Source organism: Sminthopsis crassicaudata, chromosome 3 (genome assembly GCF_048593235.1).
Source record: "Sminthopsis crassicaudata isolate SCR6 chromosome 3, ASM4859323v1, whole genome shotgun sequence".
Classification (NCBI taxonomy): domain Eukaryota; kingdom Metazoa; phylum Chordata; class Mammalia; order Dasyuromorphia; family Dasyuridae; genus Sminthopsis; species Sminthopsis crassicaudata.
In genome coordinates, this window is record NC_133619.1 from 632,639,775 (window position 1) to 632,663,396 (window position 23,622).

Sequence of the window (23,622 nt, forward strand, 5' to 3'; positions counted from 1 at the left end):
CAACTCAGATGTAGAAACAAGTTTAGCATCATTCTGGAGTCAGTTGATTCCAACTTCTAGCACCATTGTAAAACACAGAGATCAGTCAGTGTCAAGAGAAGGATGCTTGTGAGATCAGTCACTACACTAAGGTGTGATGTGATCAGTAATCTGAAGACAGTTATAAATGTATATAGTTCTATTTGTCTAGGTGGCAGTGGGAGACATTCTTCTGTGAAAAATGCCTTGGATGAAATTGCATTTTTATTGCTGTGCATGTAAATAACCACATGTTGAAAATGGTTTTTATTTTCTATTATGTTTATTTGATTATGTTTTATGTTATATTTATGCTATGGAAAGGCTTGTTAATTGTGGTAGATATTAGTATTTATAATTCAATTGTGTTTTATATAGGGACTTATTCATTTTACTGAAGTGGGCTAGTTTTGCTTGGTGAATTAGCCAACACTTTTAATTTATTGCTTGAGATATACATGAATATACACATACGCACACATCGATATGCATCTATGTCCTCCAAAGAAGCAGGTAGAGAACCGGGCTCAAAATTACAAAGATTCTAATGCAAGTCTTGGGAGTTGCATGATGGGACACTGCTCTGTGTGTGTTTCTGGGTGAGATCAACTTTTCCCCAAGTTCCTTCTAAGAAAGATAATCTAAGTTGTTTACCAAGCTGAATGACTTCCCATTTTTCATCAGAGACACAGAGGGGGTCAGGCTGTGGCAGCTCAGTGACTCATACAAAGGTGGCAGGGGAAGGGGCACAGAACTGAAAACTCAGGTATCTATGAGTAGAAATACCCCCAATTCCAAACTTGTCTTGCAGAAGTCAGGAGGGGAAAGTTCCGCCTCTCTGTGACCTGAGCAGGATCTGGGGGAGACTGTACCACGTGATCTAAAGTGCCTGAGAAATTTCACAAAGGGGAGGGTGCATGAAATTGAGTTTCTGAATCTGGTCTGTGGGTAGGGTGACTGGAAACAGTGGGAGGAGGCTTTTCTTTCTTCCCTCCCCTCTATCCTTTATAAGCTTCCTATTATTGGGAGTTACAAGATAGAGAGAGAAAGTTTAGAGATTAAATCCTAGGATCCCAGGTCTGGAACAGCAAGAAATCCTGAGGGTTTTCAAGTTGTCTCCAGTCATCTGGCCAGCGAATGACAAAATCAAGATCACGGCCCACTTTTCCTGTCATACTGGATTGTTCTCTCTGCCTCGCCCTCATTGCCTTCCCTAACCTTGCCCAAGGTACTCATTACGTTTATGGTTCATGCACTGGAGGACTTTATAAAGTGGATGGAAAGTGCTGTCGCCCTTGCCATGCAGGTAACTGGGACAAATCATTCTCTTACTCTGGTACAGGCTGCCTCTCCCAAGCTCTCTTCCTTTCTTCATGTGTCCATTCAAATTCCAGAATCATAGAATCTCAGAGCTTAAAGGGACCATGAGGGGAGGGAGGGGTGTTCTCAGAGTTTAGAGGAGTGATGGAGGTGCAATAAGAAGGCCAACAATTTGATTTAGGCATAAAAATGTGTGTGTGTCTGTGTGTGTGTGTCTGTGTGTCTGTGTGTGTGTGTGTGTCTGTGTGTGTGTAGTAAAACATTTCCACATTAGGATTGATTAAAATAGCTAAATCATGCTCAGTTAAACATGTTACATTATTGTTGTTACTATGTACAATGTCTTCATTTTGTATCAGTTTGAATACGACTGATTGGGTGAAGGTTTTTTACTTTGAGACTGTCACAGGATCTCTATTCCCAGAAAAAAAAGACCCTCAGGAAGTTACAGGAAGTGATGTTGATGGGGGTGAAACTATATCCCCTTTAATTTGTAAAATAATCCCTCTGAAATTGTTTCTCCTTTGATTCAGAGTCTCTCAGACTCCAAAGAGGCTAGAAGAAGGCATATTTTCCGGACTAGACCTCTCTAAGACAAATTACACCCCCCCCCAAGCCTTGATCTTTTGGAAAGCCAGATCCCCATTCAGGAAGCCTTCAAAATGATTTCCATTCCATTGGGAGATCTGGGTCTGACATTTCATGGCTTGAAACTCCAAGTTTCTAGGCCCTGGGGGTACTGGCTTTCTTTTCAACTGGGAACGTGAGCCTCAGACTTGACCTACTTCTTGACTAGAAGAGCAATGTAGAGGATGGGCTGAAGCATGAGTACTTCTGAGAAACCCTTCTCTCCTTTGACTCTTGCTTGTTTCCTATAAGGCCAGCCAAGAGTGAGCAGCTTCCCCTTCCAACCTGTCTCTCCACTCTCCAGAAGGAAGACTTGGTTACAGAAAAGCCCTTCTAGAAAGGATAATTCTAAACTCCATATTTTTTGCAGAGGACCAGAGTAGGAATTATGCTTTTGTCAAGGGACCTCTCCCTTTGGCATAGCTGCCCACCAGGAATCTTGCCCTCTATGAAGACATTCTCTTCTCACTGATAACCCTTTTAATTTCTCTGCCAAGATTTCTTTGCTAGAACCTCTTGTCACTCAGAAGTCTGCCTTCCTAGCAAAGCTGACTTCTCAGTGCCCATAAAACTTGCTTTTTTGCCACTAATAATTCAGGTTCCTGAATTCTTTCACATTGGACCCGCACCTCCCACCAAAAAGCGGATTCCCACAATTCTCTGCAACTACCACTAGAACAGCATCAATGTGCCCCACAGGAAGCAGACAGCATTGGTCAAGGATAATTAGGTCCTTTTAGTCTATCCAATGAAAAGTCTCAGGTCCTTTGTTTTTTAAACTCCAACAAGCCAGAAGGTGGTCAGGTTCCACAAGTACATGGCAGGACCTGGAATGGCTCTCAGTTGTGTCTAGACCTCTCACTGCAGGGACTAAATAAAGGCTTTCTCTTTGTACCTGAAAATGTCTCTGATTAATTAATTTTGGGAAAGGGCCTAGCACCTGTTCCATACAAAGTTCATGTAAGTCTTTCCAGGTTTTTCTGGGGGTAATTCTGCTCATCATTTCTTTCTTTGTTTTTTTTTTTTTTAATTTATTTCACTAAAAAACAGAATAAGAAAATAGAAAAATAAGAGAAAGAATATCAAAAAAGATATACTTTCTTGATTTAATATGTATATGTATGTATATATATAGATATATATACTTTCTTGACTTAGTAATTTGTTGTTATGTATTTTGAATTCTCCTTATGTTCTTGTGGGCACACAACAATGTTCTCTTTGTTTATATTCATGGGTGACCATCTTTTTTTTTTAATTTCCTTTGAATTGTAATTTTGTTTTCTTTTTATTCTTTTTCCCCTTTTCATCCCCCCCCACCATTCCCAAGCAGTTTATAGTAAAGAAAGGATATCCTTATGTTTACACACACACACACACACACACACACACACACACACACACACACACACGCACCCCTACACCCCTCATCTCCCCCTCCCACATATACCACACATATCTTTCCTATCCCTGCTGACTCTGCTTTAATTCTGCTCCTAACTTGCCTTGATATTGCTTAATCCCCTCCCCTCCAATGGTTTCCTCTCTTGTCTTTTTTCTACAAACTTTCCTTTCTGGTAAACCCATCCCTCGCCCCTTCTTCCTTCATAGATTTTTGAGGGTGCTATGGTTGGTGTTGAGGTGTGGGAATAGGGGGAGAGAGCCCTTCTGCTTGGATAGGCAGATCCAATGTGAAATAATTCGAGAACCAGAAATCTGTGGCAAAAAGGAAGTTTTATTGTTCAATAAAAAGGAGACTTTCTTAGCAGGCAAAATTCCTAATTAGGAATTTAGCAAAGATGTGTTAACAGACCCCAGTTTTATAGGGAAGTCTTTGCCTGGGATCTGGGGAGCAGTTTGAGTTGACTATCAGGCCAAGATCTCCAAATGAACAAGCTTCTAGGAGTGGTCATGAGCTAATTTTCAACTCACTAGAGGCTGCAACTATTCCTGGCCAAGATTTCCAACTGAATGAAACCACTTATCTTGATTCCTTAAGAGGGGGGCCTCTCCCAGGGGAAAGTTTCTCAGTATTCACTCCCATTGCTTCCCCCAAAAGTCAAGGGGAACACAATTTGGATCAATGACATATATGTAGTTTTGCCTATTTAACTCATTTTTGATGTGAGTAGGTTTTCAGAAGGACAAATCCTTCTCCTCCTTCTTATGCCTCTATTCTTCCTCTGCTCCTCATTTGTATAACATAATTCCTATTTTTACCTTCACTATGCCCCAGTTTTTGTTCTGAATTGCCCAATGGTTGATGTCAATCTTAAACATATGGTATACATTTCCCATGTTAAACAAACAAAACAAAACAAAAGCCAAAAACATGAACAATTGTGCATGTTGAGTTCCTTGAAACTGATCTTTAATATATTGCCTCTTATGTATTAAATTTTCTATTGAGTTCAGGCTTGGCTGATAAAAAGTCCTGAAAATCTTCAAGGTCATGGAATGTTCATTTTTTTTGTCCAATATTATAGTTAAATTTGCTGGCTATGATACTTAGGGCTACCTAGGTGTGTCTGAAACCTCTGCAGTAATCACAGACTTTCACCTCCTGAAGTGCTTGTAGAGTCTGAGTCTGGAAAGACTGAATGAAGCTCAGTTGATCAGGAACACCAGGCCCAGATGTGCGGCAGAGATGTGGCCCTGGGCAAGAAGCAGCTAGCACTAAGTGAATGCAGAGGCAGTAAGGCAGGGTGCTGCTGGATATGGGCGCTTGCTGGAAGGTGGAGCTCTTGGTTTGGGGTTTCTGGTCAGAGGGTAGAGAGATGACTCCCCTCACCCTAGTATTAGAGATAAGACCAGACACCATTCACCCCCCCCCCCAGGACTAGAGTTGCTTACATCAATGCATCTTATTTTTTTAAAATGAACTATTTACTATGGGAACAAAGAAGACTGACATTCACCTTCAGGATACTGAAGGAAAAAGAACTTCTTCTGTCCCAAAGAATAACTTGAAATGGCTCCCTACTCAGAGAGAATGTATAGAACACAAGAAATAACAAAACAAGTTCTAAAGAATTCTTTCATTGTTTTAGTATAAATGCTGCCAAAACAAGCACCCCCTTTATTTTATTTAGATATCGACCCTTCGTATTCTAATCAGATCTGTGCCTTCTGTCTATCTATACTCCTTCTAACAGCACAAATACTGAGAAACTTCTAAGTTACAAATATTATCATGCCATGAAGGAATGTAACCAGTTTAACCTTTGTTGGTCCTTTTGAAATGGCCAAAAGACTGACCCCCTCATCCCTGAGTCAAGGGGCCTCAGGCTTATAGGAAAATGCTGCTTAAACTAAATTAAGGGAAATGTTATGTTCAGATTGGGCCCCATACTCCAGTTCATGAGACCCTAGACTTTCTGAGAGTGTGTGTCTAACAGAGTCAGGACAACATTGTAAAACAGGTCAACATGTCAACAGGTTCTGTTGTGTGCTCACTCACATCCAGACATTTCCCCATTGTAAACGAGAAACTGTCCATGATTTCTGAAATTTGTAACCACAAAGCTGTACCAGGATGTGACAAAAGCGCTTAAAAGTGTATCTGGCTAAAGGTTCGGGCTGATCTCTACTAGTGGGGTCAGTCACCTGCTGGCTAATAAATAATGCTTTAAATTGAATAATCTAGTCAGAGCTGTCTACGTCATGTCAGTTAATTTCACTTGAAGATGACCCTTTCCTATTTACTTTTTTATCATTTTCTTGAGTCTTACATGAAATTATTTTTTCCTATTAAGTTCTGTTCTTTTCACCAGGAATGCTAAAAAGTCCCTATTTCATTAAATTAAATTTAAATTAAATTTAAATTTAAATTAAATTCATTAAATTTCATTAAATTTTTCCCTCTAAATAATTATACTCAGTTTGTCTAGTAAATTATTCTTGGTTATATTCCTAGTGCTTTTGTTCTCCAGAATATCTTATTTAATATAGAAGCTGCTAAATTTTGTGTTATCCTAATTGTAGCTCTGGCTGCTTACAAAATTTTCTCCTTGGCCTTGGAGATCTGGAATGTTACTATATATTCTGTATTATTGGGGTTTTTTCTGGCTTCACATGTATCTTAGCTTTTAAAATACATATTTCTTTATGAATCTTGTTGGGAGAGAAAAACCAGAACAAAAGGAAAAAACCATGAGAGAGAAAGAAAAAAAAGAAAAAAGAAGTTAATGTGGCATGTATTGATTTATATTCAATCTTGCAAGTTCTCAATACAGATGGTTCTGCTTGTTTCACTCACCATCAGTTTGTGTAAATCTTTTCAGGCCTTTCTAAAATCAGCTTATTCATCACTTCTTATAGAACAGTAATATTCCATTGTCTTCATATACTACAACTTATTCAGCCATTCTCCAATTGTTGGGCATTTCCTCATTTTTCAATTTTTTGCTACACACATTTTTGCACATGTGGGGTCTTTTCCCCTCCTTTATGATTTATTTCCTTGAGATTCAAACTCAGTAATGACACTTATAGGTCAAAGGATATGCACAGTTTGATGCCCTCTGGCATAATTCTAAATTATTCTCCAGATGGTTGGATCATTTCTACCATAATATTCTGAAAATTATCATTTTGGGATCTGTTTAAGGAGGTGATTGCTGGTTTCTGTCCATTTTTATTTTATCCCGGGTTCTAGAATATCAGGGGTCTTTCCCCTGATAACTTCTTGTAAGATGGTATTTACTCATTTTATTTTCTCAGCAGCCATACAAACGTAGGCCCTATTATCCTCTCCATTATTTAATTATGAGTTAGGCAGAATATATGTAATTTCCTTGTGGTTACACAACAAATATATGGGACTGGATCTTCATGAATCCAAGCTTGGTGTTTTATCTACTGCAATCTCCTAGCTGTGTTATTTCATCTGACTTCTCACACTTCCTTATTCCAATCAAATTGGCCACCTGACTGCCATGGACATTGATGCCATTCCCAAATCTCTGCATCTTTTACATTAGCAGAGGTCCTTTTTGTTTGCAATAACTCTTATGTTATTCCTAAATTCCTTCAATGTATAACTCAGACACCACCTTCTCCATAAGGTCTTTTTCTGATTCTCTCTCCTCTTCAAAACATTATTTGTCTTTAACATTATTTTTAAAATTCTGAGTTCCAAATTCTTTTTCTCTCAGCCCTGCCCACTTCCCATGACCTGGTAGGCAACATGGACTTATTTATACATGTGAAGTCATGTAAAACATTTCCATGTTACTCATGTTTCAAAAAACAATAAAGTGAAAAATACTATTATTTATTTTGCACTCGGAAGTCATCTGATTTCCTCTCTTTCCCTGAGAGGAAATGTGTCTCTCTGCTTCCTCCTCTTCGTCTCTTTCTCTGTCTCTGTCTTTGTGTGTCTGTATACATGTCTGTATTTCTCTGTCTCTGTTTTTGTCTTCCTGTCTCTGTCTCTGTATGTCTTTGAGATCCCTTCCAGTTTTGACAGTCTGGGTTTAAATTGAGGGATACATGTGCACCCCTCCTAATTTTCATAATAAACCATCCTAAGTTTCATAGATAGCCTTTGGAGCTTCCTGAACCTTGTCTAGGGTGTTCATATGATGTTACCAAGGGGAATTGAAAATGGAGAACAGTGGTTTCTGCAAGGAGCTGTCCTGGGCCTTGTTTTTAATGCTTACTCTTTGTTATCTTTAGGTTACAAACTAATTGGGACATGTAACATAATGAAAGGCACCTTCTGTATACCTTGTCATCCTGGGACCTATACCACGCAAAATCATGTCCTGAAGAAGTGTCTCCTATGTAAAGTCTGTAACTCTGGTAAGAAATTCTTCTGGGGCCTTAGGGTCAACTAGGACCTAGATCTAACCCAGAGTTTGCCCTACCGTGGGTACTGTAGCTTCCCTGGGAAAGGGAGAGCTGGGTTCAGAAGAAGTCAAAAGTTGGACAAGATGGGATAGGAGGGATGTTCTACATGTCTACAGCCCAGTGAGCAGGAGCTAGACCAGAAAAAGAGGCAGTGAGAATGCTTTGTCAGCAGTTGGGAGAGCTGGGTTCCTTTCCAGGCTTTTCCTTCTGAGGCCTTGGACAGGTCATGTCCTCTCTTTGGACATCAGTTTGCACATTTATAACATGAGAGGTTTAGACTACTTCCTAAGGTCCTAGAGCATGGTATTTCTTTTTCTTTTTTTAATAAAGCTTTTTATTTTCAAAACATATGCACTGATGATTTTTCAACATTGCCCTGGGCATAGTCTTGTGTTCCAACTTTTCCCCTCCTTCCCCCTACCCTTTCCCCTAAATAGCAAACAATTCAATATATGTTATACATGTTAAAATATACATTAAATCCAAAATATGTAAACATAATTATGCAATTCTCTTGCTGCATAAGAAAAATCAGATCAAAAAGGAAAGAAAATGAGTAAGAAAACAAAATGCAAGTGAACAACAACAAAAAGAGTGAGAATGCTATGTTGGGCACCACCCTCAGTTCCCACAGTCCTCTCTTTGGGGGCAGATGGCTCTCCTCATCACAAGATCATTGGAACTGGCATTTGTCATCTCATTGTTGAAAAGAGTCAAGTTCATCAGAACTGATAATCATATATTACTGATGTTGCCATGTACAATGATCTCCCGGTTTTTAGAGCATGGCATTTCACACTTAGGAAGCACAAGGTAGTTTATTTATTTACACTCTCTCACACAATCTTAGAACATCCAAATTGGAAAAAACCTCAGAAAAGAATGCTTAAAATATCTAGGATTCTGAAGAGGCTTCTCAGTAGAGTCCTCAGGAACTTGTGAAAGGCCCTAGAGCCCACCCAGCTCCTTAAATATGCTGTCTACACTTTCCTGACCCCTAGCCATAGGAGTAGGAGGGTTATGTCTAGACCTGTGTTTCCTCCTGATGGCCCCAAACCTCTCCCTGTAACTCCCAGCTGGGCTCATCTTCCCTAGCAGTGTTCTAGCATTTCAAATTATGTCTCCATCTTTCTACTCTCTTCTGATCATTCCCTTGTTGTCTTCCAGGGAGATATTATGTTAAGGAATTAATTCATGTTAGATTGTGAATCACTGCTAATATTGCCCTGTCTTAGGGTTTTGAATGAATTTTTAAAGATGGATTTTCACCTGTAGTAATAGGAGGAGGCTTTTTAAGAACAAAGAACATCTCCTCCCCTTGGTCCTATCCCATTTTGCCCCTCAATTCTAAGTGGGTCAGTGCTATATCAGGTTGGAGAAGGGCATATGTATTCTTGCAGGGGGAGGGGGTTAGGCAGACAGAGGGCAGGGGAATGCTAAGTGGTGGAGCTGGTCTTTTTGCTCTCTCACCCACGTTAGCTCTGAGTATTCTGAAATTTGGGCTTTTCTATTTGAACAGTCTGTTCTGCATAACTGGGAAATCATCTTAAACAATTCATAACTCTTGACAATATAAAGTACTGGGGACTCTCCTGGTTCTCTTTGCTCCCCCATTTCTCCTTTTTGGCTTCTCCCTGCCCCAGGATTGTTCAGCTGCTTCCCTCAGAGTGTCTCCTCTCCTTGGTCCATATGGAAGGGATTAATAGGTAACAGACCCAGAGCTGAAAAAAACCAGAGAGGTCATCTCATCCAAGACCCTCATTTTACTGAAGAAACTGATCCCAGAGAAGTTGGGACCTGACCAAAGTCACAAAGCAGTAAAGAGCAGAGCCAGGATTAGACCTCAGGTCCCATGATGGCAACTTAACTCCTTGCTCAGAGCTTTTCACCTTTCCCTCCTCCTTTCTCAGGCACATCCCTTTTTAGAGTTTGAAAAGATTTTCACCCTCAATATTGCCACCAGGTGATGCATAAGGAAGATGCTGGGTTCAAAACTTAGCTTTTCCATTTGTTATCTGTATGATGTTGGGCAAGCCAGTCAGTAAACATCCAATAAGCACATACTATGTGTTAAGCTTTGTGCTAAGTGCTGGGGATACCAAGAAAGACCCTGAGAATTTAATGGGGTACACGTCATGACAGCATTCTGTACAGACATGGTATAGGCAGGATGATGAATTAGAAATTATCTTAGAAGGAAGGCACTAGCATTGAGGGAAATCAGGGAAAAGTAATTTACCTCTCTGGGCTTCCATTTACTCATATTTAAAATGGGAGGGTTCATTGTAATGACAAATCAGCTTCCATCAGCCTCCTACTGTCTTCTCTCTGCATTTGGCTGGGAGGTTTGGGCTCTAGTAGCTGCTGGTACAGTGCATAGAATGCTGGGTCTGAGTCAGCAAGACTTGAGTTGAAATGTGACCTCAGACAATTATAATTTTGCAACCTTGGGCACCACTTGCCCTTAGTCTGCCTCAACTGTTAAATGGGAGGCCAGGAGCAGCATCTACCTCTCAGGGTTGTTATATAGAACAGTGCCTGGTACATGGAGGGATAAGCACTAAATGAATGTTTCTTCCCTTTCCCCTTCCCCTTATTTCTTGATACCTCTCAATGACTCTGTGCGACCTTGAGAAAGAACTTTTCCCAACTGGACCTCAATGGCTGCCTCTGAACAGTGTTTATTTTCATGAAGGGTCTGTTAGAATTGCCTGAGATTATGATGAAACCTGGTGGTTTGGTATAGTTGAGCATCCAACCCAGAGACAAGTGAATCTGTAGAAATGGAGCCAGCTTCCTGCTCACAGAAGGGTAAATGACTGGTCCCAAATATCTTCAGACTGAGTCACCCTGTAGCTAACCACAGCAGTTCCTTCCTTCTTCAGTTCTCTTAAAGACTTACAATGACCTACAAGGTGGATTTCACCTTTTGTGTGTTCCTTTCTCTCCTCTTCACGTCACACCTAGAGTGTTGTAATAAATGCGTAAGTGTGCCTGCCTGTCTCCAGTCTCTCCCCACTCCAATCTATCCTTCATTCAGCTGCCAAAATGATTTTTCTAAAGCACTGGTCCAAATATGGCATCATCTAACTCAATAAACTTCAATGGCTCCCTCTCACCTCTAGGAGTGAAACCAAAAACTTTAAAGCCCTTCATAACCTAGCCCCTTAATACATTTACAATACTATTGCACCTTATACCCTCCCCTATTTCGCACACACTCTGTGATCCAGGGACAATGGACTCTCTGGTCTTCCCAGATGGGAATTTGCCCTCCTGGTTCTATGCTCACCTTCACCTTCTGTGTTTCTTATCTTCATTAAAATCCTAGCGAAAAGCCCACCTTTGCAGGAGATCAGTCTCCTTCCTTTTTAAATCCAGGGCTCCTTGAAAGCAGGGATTATCTTTTACCTTTCTTTTTAATGTGTGCTTGGAACATAGTAGGTCCTGAATAAATAGTAATTGACTGACTAACCTAATGTCTCCTTCTTCCTTTTGTTCTTTCTCTCAGAGCTGGGTTTGGTGATCAGAAGGGAATGTTCCTCTACCTCCAACACTGTGTGTGGCTGTTCTCCGGGTTATTTCTGCACTGATATGAAAGGTGATGACTGTGAGCTGTGTGTGCCTCATCGAGTTTGCAGCCCTGGCCAATATGTGAAGGCTAGAGGTGAGCCTGCTCTATCACCATCCACTTTCAAACCTAGTTAAGTGCAGAGGAACTCAGTCTTTTAGAGGCTTCTAAGTGTTAGGATTCTTACAAGGTGCTAAGTCGGTTGTCTAATTTTATCCTAGTGCTTAGCAGTTCTCTGGTTCACTAATGTGCTTAGTACTTGTTAGAGTTCGGCAAGAGTTCACACCTTTCACACGTTTAAGAGTTCACACCTCTAAAAGAGCATATAAAAGAACAAGCCTACTAGGAAGCTCAGGGAGATTCAGAGTGAGAGAGAACTAGGATTGACAAGACAGAAACCCACAAGCCCACTCTCTGGGAGGAGGAGTCAAGATTCATTCCAACTTCCACCTTTGTGCTGGCTGGAGACATTGGGAGGACAAGAGGCTGAAGCTGGCTGGAGAGATTCAGAGGGAGCTCTTGGAATCAAGGAGAGAGATAGGCTTCTATTAAAGCAAACCCAGCCCAGGAAAAGATTCAGGACTTTGAAGGACACAATAAAGGATATGGATTTTACTCCTGGCTGCATTTGAGATCTTTGAATTGAACTGAAACTAAGGATGCCTCCAGAAGCCCTCCAAGAAATCTCTTCCAGAGAATGATTATAATTTAGAGAAGAGAACGCTACATCTAAGGATGGATGTTTCTGACACAACTCTAAAAGGCCATCTGCTTAAATTGAAGGGAATGACAATCTGCATTTGTGCAGAGAGGAAGCAAGCTGCCCAAACTGAAGATCATTCAAATATTGATGGAATAACCTGTGTGGTCAAGTAAGTCACTTGCCCTTTTGGGTCTCAGTTTTCTCTCCTGTCAAATGAGACAGTTGGACCCAGTTATCTCTAAGGTTCTTTCTTCCTCTGAAGTCAGGGTCATGTAAGTAGGCAAAGCTATTTGTATGCTTACAGATAGTTAAATAACAATAAGTAAACAAGCATTGACTCTGTGCCAGATTTACACATGTTATCTGGAAGGCAGATGCTATCATTATCCCCTTTTGTAGTAGCAAAAACAGGTAAGCAGAGGTTAAGGGACTTGCCTAGGATTGAGCTAAAATCTTCTTGACTCCAAGCCCAGTTCTCTATCCACTGAGATACTTCCATATTCTACTTCCTCCTCAATCTCCAGCTTCTGTGAAGAAATGGGGGGGGGGGGGTTATGGGTATGGAACACAACAAATAATGTTACACTTTTTTGGTTTGCTGTTAGTTTGTGGAACTTTTTTTTTAAAACATTATATATTATAAGAGCTGACTCACTGTGTAAGATAAGGTCATCAGAGGCATGGTGGAGTCAGTCAGAACTCTTCTCCCAAGAGTTGATTGTATGCTCAATGTGAGCATAATGAAACAGGATAAGTCGGAGCTGAATTTATTATTTTGTTAGTTGCTTAGTTTTGAGAAAGTGATGGGGAAAATTTTAGTAATGTTGGTTAAACATAAAAGACATTAAAATGTGCCTTTTTTTTTTGCCCTGAAGAGTTGGTTGTTAAACCAAAGAAATGTTAGGCAATATAGATGATACAAAACCAAAATATAGTTATAAAAAAATAAAAAATTTCTTTTCTCAGTTCGGGGGAAGTGTTTCATAGACTTATTCTCCATACTCTTTGTTCTGACACAGAACTTCCAGGGAAAGGACTGACTAATCCAGGGACACTGTTCTAACACACATGTTTTGTTCCTATTACTATGCTGAGCATCACAGATCCTGTTAGGATTCTAACAAGGTGCTAAGTAAGTGGAATTGAGGAGACAGTGGTTAAATCTAGTTTAGCATTGATTTAATCCTACAACAAATAATGGTTTCCTAGTGATGTAATGATTGCTGTGTACTCAGTGTGGAACATATAAGGAGGAGCTGTTAGGGCCAGAAAGGACAAGTGCACTAGAAGCTTTCTGAGGCTGAGAGAGATCCATTCCATCTTCCACCTGTGTGCTGGCAGGAGGCTGAAGCACAAACTTTTGGATTTGGAGACATTTGGAGGAATCTAGAGGCAGAAGCTGGCAGAGGCAAAGGACTAGCAGGCAAGGAGAGAGAGAGGCCTCTAAGAAAGCTAACAGGGCCCAGGAAAAGAGACAAGACTTTGAAGGAGAAAATAAAGGATCTGGACGTTTAGTCCTGGCTGCATTTGGGGTGATTACACTGAACTGAAACGAAGGCTGCTCCCAGAGAACATTACACTTTAGGGAAGAACATTACAGTGTCTCATGCCTCCTTCTCTTTCAGGCACAGAGAGAAACAACACCATCTGTGAAGAATGCCAGGCAGGCACATTTTCCACCAATGGGACCCTGGACCGATGTTTGCCATGGACCAAGTAGGTACAGCACGTTCTCTGGGACTTGATGGTCTTGTTCATTTATAATAATCTGAACACAAATTGTGAACTTAATGAACTCCAAATAAAGTAAAAGTTTCCACAAACAGACTAAAACGGAAAATAAAAATAAAAAAATGCCCACGAGGGTGTGCAGGTAAGTAATAACTGGATCTCTCAGAAATAAATATACACTGCACATACTTTTAGTTTATTCTGCATCATCAGCATTTTCTTGTCTAGTCATGCAACAAAATAAGAAATCAAGTCTAATTTGTAGAATTTGCCCATTTCTAAGGTCTGTGTGTTCACCCTGAAAATTAACAATTACTTTAGGGTTCGTGCTGATTCCTCCAAATGTATGGGACACTATGAACCTCTCTTCTGTACAGCTTGCATGTACCTGCAGACTTAAAAGAAACTCAAATGTAGTTTTCAATGCTGTTCTGCTTGTCTGTACTTCCTTCTTTCTTCCCTTTCTTGGACAGTCTCCATCGTTAGTTTTTCCCCCTTAAACTGAACTATAATCTGCTTCTCCTACATTCTCTCCATCACTCTAAGTTCTCCCCTCTGAGGCTGAGATGAGGGAGTTTGCTTCTCTTCTACTTCCCATTTCTTTAAGCACTTGACACACCCTTTTGGCGTCTCCAGGATGTCCTTCAGCAGTTCCTCCCATGGGTGGTTTGGTGCCCTGGCTGCCCCAGGACCATGGAGAGGGCTTTGAGTCTAGAGAGTCTGGGTTCCAAAAGCATGGATGCTCCCCATCTGTGGTGGGCCAGTGAGATGTTATTTTAAAAGTGCTGGCCCATGGGAGACGCTACATAAACACTGGCTGTTGTTATCTGTAGTTTGAACTTTCTATGGAGGTTTTTCCTTATCTATAAATGAGGAACCCCAGCAAAAGTCCTCCTGATGTCACTTTCAGATCAGAATCTATGAGCCTGCAGCACCCTATTGTGGAAGCCCTCCAGCTATCCAAGGAACTTGAATTCAAGGAACTGTACTGTTCATGTCCCATAACCATGTCCATGTCCATGGGGCAGTGTCACAGGATTTCCTTCATTCTAAAGCCTCCATGTAGTCTAAAGATGGACTGCCATGGCTGAGTTTCCAGTTGCAGTGCTGACTCACCAGGGGAGCTCAGGGTGCTCCTGCTCTGAGACCTTTTCAGATGGATTGTTGCTTAGTCCCATTTAGTCCTGGGAAGGACAGTGGTCTGGGAGAGTGCAAAGGGCCCTGACTCTGGAGCCCAAAGAGCTGGATTCAGATTCTGCCTCTGACATTTGTTTCCTATGTGACCAGGGATAAATCCCTCTGATTCTTTGGACGTCAATTTCCTCATCTTTATAATTAGAGGGTTGAAGTCAGTGGCTTCTAGTTCCTTTCAATAATAACAATAATAATGATAATGATGATGATGATGATGATGATGATAATTGTTAGGTTCTTACTAAGTGCTAATGAGATAATGAGATATTAGGTTCTTACTAAGTACTAAGTCAGTATTTAACAATTCTCTAGTCCTGGTCTTTACTAGTTCAACCCCTTTGAATTCCTGGGGAAGAGCTTGCATGCTTAGGAGGAGCAAGTTCATTGGTTGAAGTAATTTTTCCCAGAAGCCCTTGCATTATCCCACATCCATTCTCTGGGAGGATAAAAGAGGGCAGCTCTGGAGGAAAAGGGAGTCTCTGCTCTAGACCAGACTTGAGGCAGCTCTCTGCAGGAAGGGAAATTACTTCTCTGGACGAGAGTTAACAGCAACTGTCTGGAGACAATGGTTCTTTACAGGAAGAAGAATCTGTCCGAGAGATTTGAGTTGACACAGCAGATCTCCTCCCAGAAATTGATCGGCAGCTTCTGGAGACAACAGCACGTTACATATAACCAATGAACTTGCTCCTCCTAAGCATGCAAGCTCTTCCCCAGGAATTCAAAGGGGTTGAACTAGTAAAGACCAGGACTAGAGAATTGTTAAGTACTGACTTAGCACTTAGTAAGAACCTAATAGATAATGATGAATGGGTAACCTGGTGGCACAGTGGACAGAATGTCATGTATGGAGTGCTCAGTTTAAATCTGGCCTCTGACACTTGCTAGCTGTGTAATCCTGGCAAGTAGCTTCATCCTGCTGGCTCAGTTTCCTCATGTATAAAACTAGATGGAGAAGGAAATGTCTGCCAAGAAATCCCTAAACAGAGTCTCAAAAAGTTGGACAGGATGGAAATGACTAAATAACAATAATGATTATTATTTATTAATAATTATATAAAATGTAATTATTTGCTGAAAGCAACATGGGGAGAAAGGTAGCAGATTAGAATAATAATTCTACTCCCTTAAATGTTATGAGTTTAGGGATATGATTGGTTCAAACTAACTTCTGAACTCTTTGTCATTTTTCAAGGAGAAGGAAAACCTTAATAGTAATGATAGTGTAGTAGTTTTAGAGACCCCAAGTGGAGAGAGCTAGATTGAAAGAAGTGGGGGAAGAGAAGAGAGACAGAGACAGAGAGAGACAGAGAGAAACAAAGTTTAAGAAACCTCTCCCTATGGCTAAGGTACACTTAAAATGTGGACCACTATGTGAGTCAAAGGGAGGAAGATGAGACATCTCCAGTCTTTCTCCCATCTGCCATTTTCCAAGGACGATTTTAATATCTGTCAGAGCAGAAGTAGGAAGTTAGAGCCTGAGACCACTTTGTTCTTCTCAGAGAAATGGGGTTCCAGACTAGAATTATAGCTATCTATTCTTTTACATATTTTTATTCTGAAAGATGTGACCAGGTTCAATCTAATTTATGATTACTTTGTTTATTTTGGATGAGGAAGGGAATCCCCAGGTTTTCTATTCAAAGCTTCCCACCTATCACCACTCAATCCTTTTTGTCACAATAAATATACATTATAAAAAGCAAAGAAACTCACTTATCTAAAGTGTGGCAAAAGAGAGATCAGAAAAGAAATACCCTGGAGGATACATACCAGATAATACAAAGGAAAGAAAGAGGTTTCCCACCAGCAGTGAGACAACTCAAGCAAGAGAAAGTTCTAGCTCTCCTGAAAGAGAAAATGTAGCAAACTGGGGAGGAGATACCATGGAGGCTTCTGGTCCCTTTCATGTCTTTCCAGACATGAATTCTAGAATTTGAAGTGAGATTGGCCCCTTCCATCCTCCCTCTAGAAGCCAGAAGCAAAGTGATGCTTGAAGAGTCCCTTCAAGGTTTTTGAAAAGTTCTGAAAAGGCTGGAATTTTCCCCCAACTCTGGCCAGCTGATGTCCACAGGGAATGACATCCATATCGACCAATAAGAAGAGTGTTTCATACCAATGGTTACTGGCACAGGAGCTACAATAACAATAAGAACTAGGCATTATATAGCACTTTCTAAGTTTTGTCTCATGTGATGCTCCACTAGAAAGTGAGTGCTATTAAACTCATTCAACAGATGAGAAAACTGAGGCAATCGGGGGTTAAATGCTCAAAGTTCTACATTTGGGAATGTCTGAACTCAGATTTGAACTCTCATCTGCACTTGTAGATCCGAGGTTCTGTCCACTAGTGTCCCCAGATCTAGAAATCACAGGTTCTATGATTTTGAATAGATTTTTTAGCCCAACTGGAAAGCATTGTTTCTGAAATCCTAGTAATTTCAATCTTTTTTTAGGGTAGACAGTGGGACATACAGGAATTTCTGTGGGGTCAGGAGGCCCAGAGTTTGGTATCTTAAACATTATAAACATTGTCTCAGAAGCAGGTCACACACTCTCAGGGCCCTAGCCAACAAAGTCTCAATTCCTGACAATTCCTGCATCAGAGGAAAGTATTTCTACAGCAGGGAATCCTCTATACTGATAAAACTGCAGTTCTTCCCAAAAACACATTTTAAAAAAGCAACATGATCTCATGGTTCTAATTTGTCTAAATCTTTTTGGATCCTGACTCTGGACACACTATCTTTCTAGCCATTCCAGCGTGGATATCCTCCTTTTTTATGTATACAACACATTTGGGAAGGGGGCCCCACATCTGTCCTCATCTACTTCTCTCCCTCTGTTTGGGGTACTCTGCCTCTCTCTCTGGAGGCTGCCTTGAGTGGGGGAGGAGCTGGGTTATTCAGTCATGGTGGGCTGATGGGAATGAATTCATGTTCAGTGACACATGTCCTTATCTGTCTTCCTAGTTGTACTGCCCAGGGTCTGTATGAAGCAAGGCCAGGCACTGCCATCACTGATGCACAGTGCTCACAGGACAGTCATCATCAAAACAAAAACTTTTTTATCAATCTTGTCATCGGCATCTTCATTGGCATCTTCATCAGCATCTGCATCATAATTATCTCCTTTTTAGTGTGCAGAAGAAATAATACAAAAGATAGAGGTAAGCAGAAATACAAAGAGGTTGGAACCGTGGGGACTTTGCCCCAGGGCAGTGAATTTAGAGGCTCTGACCAGAATAGGAATCCTTTCCCATTGTAGCAACCACAGATCTCATACCTAAAACATACATTCATTCAAAGTATCTAGGGAAATGGCAGAATGAGACAGAGGAGAACTTCCCCTGTCCCCTCCTTCCATCTTGTCCCTGCCACTTCCCCAATTAACTGAAGGTGGATTTCATTTAGGTTCAGTTTGGAGTTCTTTTCCCCAGACACAGAAGTTCCTAGTTATATTTCTACTACTAATCACTAACCTGTCAAATTCACAGAAAGCCAATCTAAATGAGATTTCTTATCATCACAAGTTTGTGAAGTCAACTAGGAAAACATTCCTCTCCCCAAAGGGAAGTAACAATTGTCAGAAGAGGTAGATAGATAAGTAGATGGATGGAGGATAGAAGATAGATAAGAGAGAGGGAGGGATGAAGAGATTCTATATAGAAAGATGGATGGATGGATGGATGGATGGATGGATGGATTGAAAGAATGATAGCTGCTGCATAGATGGCTACATAGATGGAATAATTTCACCCAGAATTCCCACAATTAAGTCAAGCTATTAGCAGTAATTAAAATCCCAGGGCACAGTCAGGAAAATATCACTCATGGCCCTGGAAACGATTTGGCTGACCAAGCAGCTAAAATCTCAGCTTCATGTCCTGTAAGAGTCCAGAGAGGAACCTTGCATAGTATAATGAGGAAGTAAAGAGGCTTTAATGTCCGAGACACCCAGATGTGATCTTTGCAGCTAGTAGGGATGCCTCTTGAATGAAAGCTCTGCTTGCATAGAGGACACATCATCAAGGGGAGATGTCTCTTTCTATTATTGGCTGTGCTTGTTACCTCATAGACTTAATAAAAGTAGTGGGGACCAGGAATTAGGGGGAATTCAGTGGGAGTTCAGTGAGAATGTAGGAGGAGTGCAGGATATGATCCTGTACAATAAAAACCTGAGCTCACAAGCTGCTCTGTCTGGGCTCTCTGTTGGACAAGAAAACCACTGCTCAAAAAGGCAGTGACCAGAGCTCTCTGAATACCTAGGATTAGGTAAACAGTAAAGAACCACTGCTGGAAGAGGCAGTGACCAGGGATTTCTGAAGGCCTGGGATTAGGCAAGACTGACAATCAGTAACCTCTGAGGGGGGAGGTTACAATGACCCTACTTTCTAAGGGGGCAGATTTTTTAGCCTAAATCCCTATGAAACTTTCACCACCATAGGTACTATCCCAGTTTTTCCTAACAGCCTGTTTAAGCCTAGCCTAAGGGAAGAAGAGATAGCTACTGACCCGAAAAGAATGCTTGTATCAAAACAAGAAAAGCATCAAAAAGAAGGAAGTAAACCTGGTAAGACCCAGGCATTCTGGATTAGCCCAAATTGACTGATTGTACTTCTCAAGAAATTATCCCTCCCTATGATGGAACACTTTCATTCAGTCATTTGGAAATCTGACAAGCTGGTGGAGCTAGTCCAAAAATTCTGATGGTGGAGTTTTCACAGGAGTGCTATCACTGCCTATGAGATATGTCCCACCTGCCCCCCACACAACAATTCCTAAACTTCTGAAGCCACACTAGGGCAGTTTCCTCTCCCAGATGCACCCTCTGAAATCTAGCAGATCAAATTAATTCAGTTGCCTCCTGCCCATAATTCCATACCTGTTTTAGTTATGATCAATATGTTTTCCAGTAACTGCAAGTGTTCCCCTGGCACACTGCCATAGCCTCTAAGGTAGCAAAAATACTCTTAGAAAAAAATCATTCCATCATTGGGGGCAGGGAGGCAAGGGGGGGAGATACATGATGAGACAGGCACCCATTTCATAGGAGTTTCATAGGTAAACTACTTTCATCCTGTCCAGTTACTCAGCACCTCTATTGTACTTATCATTCCCCAATCATCTCCCTTGCTCTGAATCAGGGAAGGTATCCTCAGGCCAAAATCCTTCCTTTAACCCTGCTCAACCTTACATCCAGGTCATTTGGTTCTTATAAGCTCAATTCTTCTGAGATAGTAACAGGATATCTAATATAACTTTATCCCATAAGTAGGAAGCATAGAAGCTAAAGACTTTAAACTACAAGTTTTTGTTGGTTGAGAAAACTTCAGAAACTTACCAATTTGTCTTATTATTTTGTTCCTTAGAAATCCCAATTGAGGCTCAGCCCCCAAACCAAGCCAGTAAAAGCCGACTGAAAATACCATTTCTGAAAATACTGCCTGGAAACATGTTTAAAATGATCCTTTGGAATACTGACTTCTGGCCAAGATGGCGGAGAGGAGGCACATAGCTGCTTGAGCTCCATGTTTTCTCTCAGAATTTATTTCATGATAAGCCTTGGAATTAATGCTTGACCAGAAAAAAAAACCCACAAATAATTACCAACAGAAGACATGCTTGAAATTCACCAGAAAAGGTCTGTCTTTGCTTGGGGGAGGGTACGAATAGATTGGGCCCAGGCTGAGGGCAGGCAGCCAGAGCGAAGCAGGCAGCTCATACTACTCAGACCAGAGGAGGGAGGGGTTTGATCTCTGCCATTTCTGCAGAACGACCTTTACCTCAGTGTGGACATTCCCTCTTGGCAGCAAGCCAGGAGCACAGGAGAAGGTGTAAACACTGGAGGTAAAAAATGAAACCCCAGAAAGCTAGTGTCTCTTAGACAGTCCACCCCCACCCCCATCCAGAGTGACTCAGTGCATTCTTAGAGCCTCAGAGCCTCAGAGCACAGGCTCAGTGTCCTGCTAGTGCCTTGATGCTGTCTCGGGCACTCTGTAGAGGAAGCCTAGTAACACCATTCAACCCCATCCCCCCTCCCCCGAAACAGACCAATTGTTTTCCTTATTAATTTGTTTTCTTTGATTCTTCTCTGACAAAATGAACAAAAAAATTTAAAACGGCGCTAACCATTGACAGCTTCTATATGGATAGAGAGCAGACTTCAAACCCTGAGGAGACTAAAAACAGATTGTTTCCAGAGAAATCTCCAAAGGGGGATATGATCTGCTCCTCAATACACAAAACTTTCATATAGGAAATCAAAAAGGCTCTCACAAGAGAGCTAGAAGAGAAATGGGAAAAGGAAAGGGAAGCTTGGCAAGAAAGTCTGGAGAAGTTATCCCACACATGTAAAGATGGATAAAGAAATCAAATCATTGAAAAATAAAATTAGTGAATTGGTAAAGGTAAACAACTCCAAGGAAAACAGGATTAATGAGTTGGAAAAAGAAAACAGCTCTCTAAAAAATAAAATTGATGAAATGGAAAAAATTCCATAGAAGAAAAAAAAAGCTCACTTAAAAATTCAATTGGACAATTACAAAAAGATATTTAAAAAATGAGTGAAGAAAATACATCCTTAAAAATCAGAATCGAACAAGTAGAATTGAATGACTCAAGGAGAAACCAAGACATAGTCAAGCAAAACCAGAAAAATGAAACAATGGAAAAGAATATCAAGTACCTTCTTGGGAAGACAACAGACCTGGAAAATAGATCCAGGAGAGACAATTTTAGAATGATAGGACTCTCTGAAAAGTATGAAGAAAAAAAGAGCCTGGACACTATTTTCCAGGAAATTATCAAAGAGAACTGCCCAGACGTTTTAGAAACACAGGATAAAATAGATAGACATTGAAAAAAATTCATCTATCACCTACTGAAAGGGATCCTAAAATCAAAATGCCAATAAATATAGTGGCCAAGTTCAAGAACCATCAGATGAAGGAAAAAAATATTGCAAGGTGCTAGAAAAAATCAATTCAAATATGGAGGAGCCACAATAAGGATAACCCAGGATCTAGCAGCATCCACATTAAAGGAGCAAAGGGCCTGTAATATGATATTACGAAAGGCTAAGGAACTTGGTATGCAGCAAAAATGAGCATCGTTTTCCAGGGAAGAAAATGGACATTTAATGAAATAAATGAATTCCATCTATTCTTGATGAAAAAACCAGATCTAAACAAAAAGTTTGATCTCCAAATAAAACTCAAGAGATTTCTAAAAAGGTAAAAAGAAATCTTAAGAACTATATTTCTGCCATAAAAATATATAAAAAACACATGTATAATTTGTTCTAGAAACTAGAGGTGGAAAGGAAGTTATATCATAAAAAAGGGTAAAGTGGTGGTACTACATCTCATGAAGAGGCAAAGGTAAGGACAGGGGTGAACATAGTGTGTATCAATAGACATATTCAATTTATGGTGAAACCCCTTCTACTTCATTGAAAAGTAGGAGGGGAAAAGTGAAAAGGGAAGGAGTAAGCTAAGGGGAAGGAAATACAGAAATTGTGAGGAAAAGGGGTAAAATAGGTGGAGGAACTTTAAGGTGAGGGAGGGATACTAAAAAGGGAGAGCTGTGAAAAGCAAGTGGTGCTCACAAGTTTGATACTGGGGAAGGGGGGGGAAGGGGGAAGGAAAGGAGGAAACCATAAGCAGGGGTTAACAGGATGGCAAGCAATATAGAATTAGTCATTCTAAGCATAAATGTGAATGGGGTAAACTCCCTTATAAAGAGGAAGCAGTTAGGGAGACTACATTAAAAGTCAGAAGCCTACTATATGTTGTTTACAGGAAACACACCTGAAACAGGGTGATACATTCAAACTAAAAGTAAAAGAGTGGAGTAGAATCTACTATGCTTCAGGTGCAGTCAAAAAAGCAGGGGTAGCCATCTTCACCTCAGATCAAGCAAAAGCAAAAATTGATCTAATTAAAAGGAAGGGCACTATATCTTGCTAAAGGGTAGCATAGATAATGAAGTGGTACCAATATTAAACATATACGCACCAAGTAGTGCAGCATCTAAATTCTTAAAAGAGAAATTAAGAGAGCTGCAAGAAGAAATAGACAGCAAAACTATAATAGTGGGAGATCTCAACCTTGCAATCTCAGAATTAGATATATCAAAGCACAAAATAAATAAGAAAGAAGTCAAAGAGATAAATAGAATACTAGAAAAGTTTGATATGATAGATCTTTGGAGAAAACTTTTTTTCTGAAGGCAATTGGGGGTAAGTGACTTGCCCAGGGTCACACAGCTAGGAAATATTAAGTGTCTGAGACCACATTTGAACTCAGGTCCTCCTGACTTCAGGGCTGGTGCTCTATCCATTGTGCCACCTAGCTGCCCCTCTTTGGAGAAAACTAAATGGAGACAGAAAGGAGTACACTTTCTTCTCAGCAGCTCATGGAACCTACACAAATTTCACCATATATTAGGACATAAAAACCTCAAAATCAAATGCAGTAAGGTAGAAATAGTAAATGCATCCCTTTCAGACCATGATGCAATGAAAAATACATTCAATAAAAAGCCAGGGGAAAATAGACCAAAAAATAATTAGAAACTAAATAATCTTATACTAAAGAATGATT

General features: G+C 40.5%; 1 protein-coding gene across 2 annotated transcripts; it reads left to right on the forward strand.

Annotated features, from left to right (window-relative positions):
• The first annotated feature begins 1,032 nt into the window (after positions 1-1,032).
• LOC141564239 (tumor necrosis factor receptor superfamily member 5-like) lies at positions 1,033-21,131 on the forward strand. Of its 2 annotated transcripts, XM_074306499.1 has the most exons (6): positions 1,033-1,324; positions 7,645-7,770; positions 11,330-11,485; positions 13,718-13,808; positions 17,990-18,186; positions 20,389-21,131. In XM_074306499.1, exons 1-6 carry the CDS (start codon positions 1,156-1,158, stop codon positions 20,532-20,534), a joined length of 885 nt encoding a protein of 294 aa, XP_074162600.1. In that variant the 5' UTR covers positions 1,033-1,155; the 3' UTR covers positions 20,535-21,131. The 2 variants fall into 2 exon arrangements, with proteins under 2 accessions (XP_074162600.1, XP_074162601.1); XM_074306500.1 differs by lacking the exon at positions 7,645-7,770 and having other exon boundaries at positions 20,389-20,661.
• Positions 21,132-23,622: the final 2,491 nt, after the last annotated feature.

Bases quoted from the DNA above. Each gene is read 5' to 3' on its own strand.
- LOC141564239 (XM_074306499.1), top strand. From the start codon at position 1,156: ATGACAAAATCAAGATCACGGCCCACTTTTCCTGTCATACTGGATTGT. The intron at 7,771-11,329 runs GTAAGAAATTCT...TCTTTCTCTCAG, and splicing joins ATGTAAAGTCTGTAACTCTG to AGCTGGGTTTGGTGATCAGA. The intron at 18,187-20,388 runs GTAAGCAGAAAT...TTTGTTCCTTAG, and splicing joins AAATAATACAAAAGATAGAG to AAATCCCAATTGAGGCTCAG.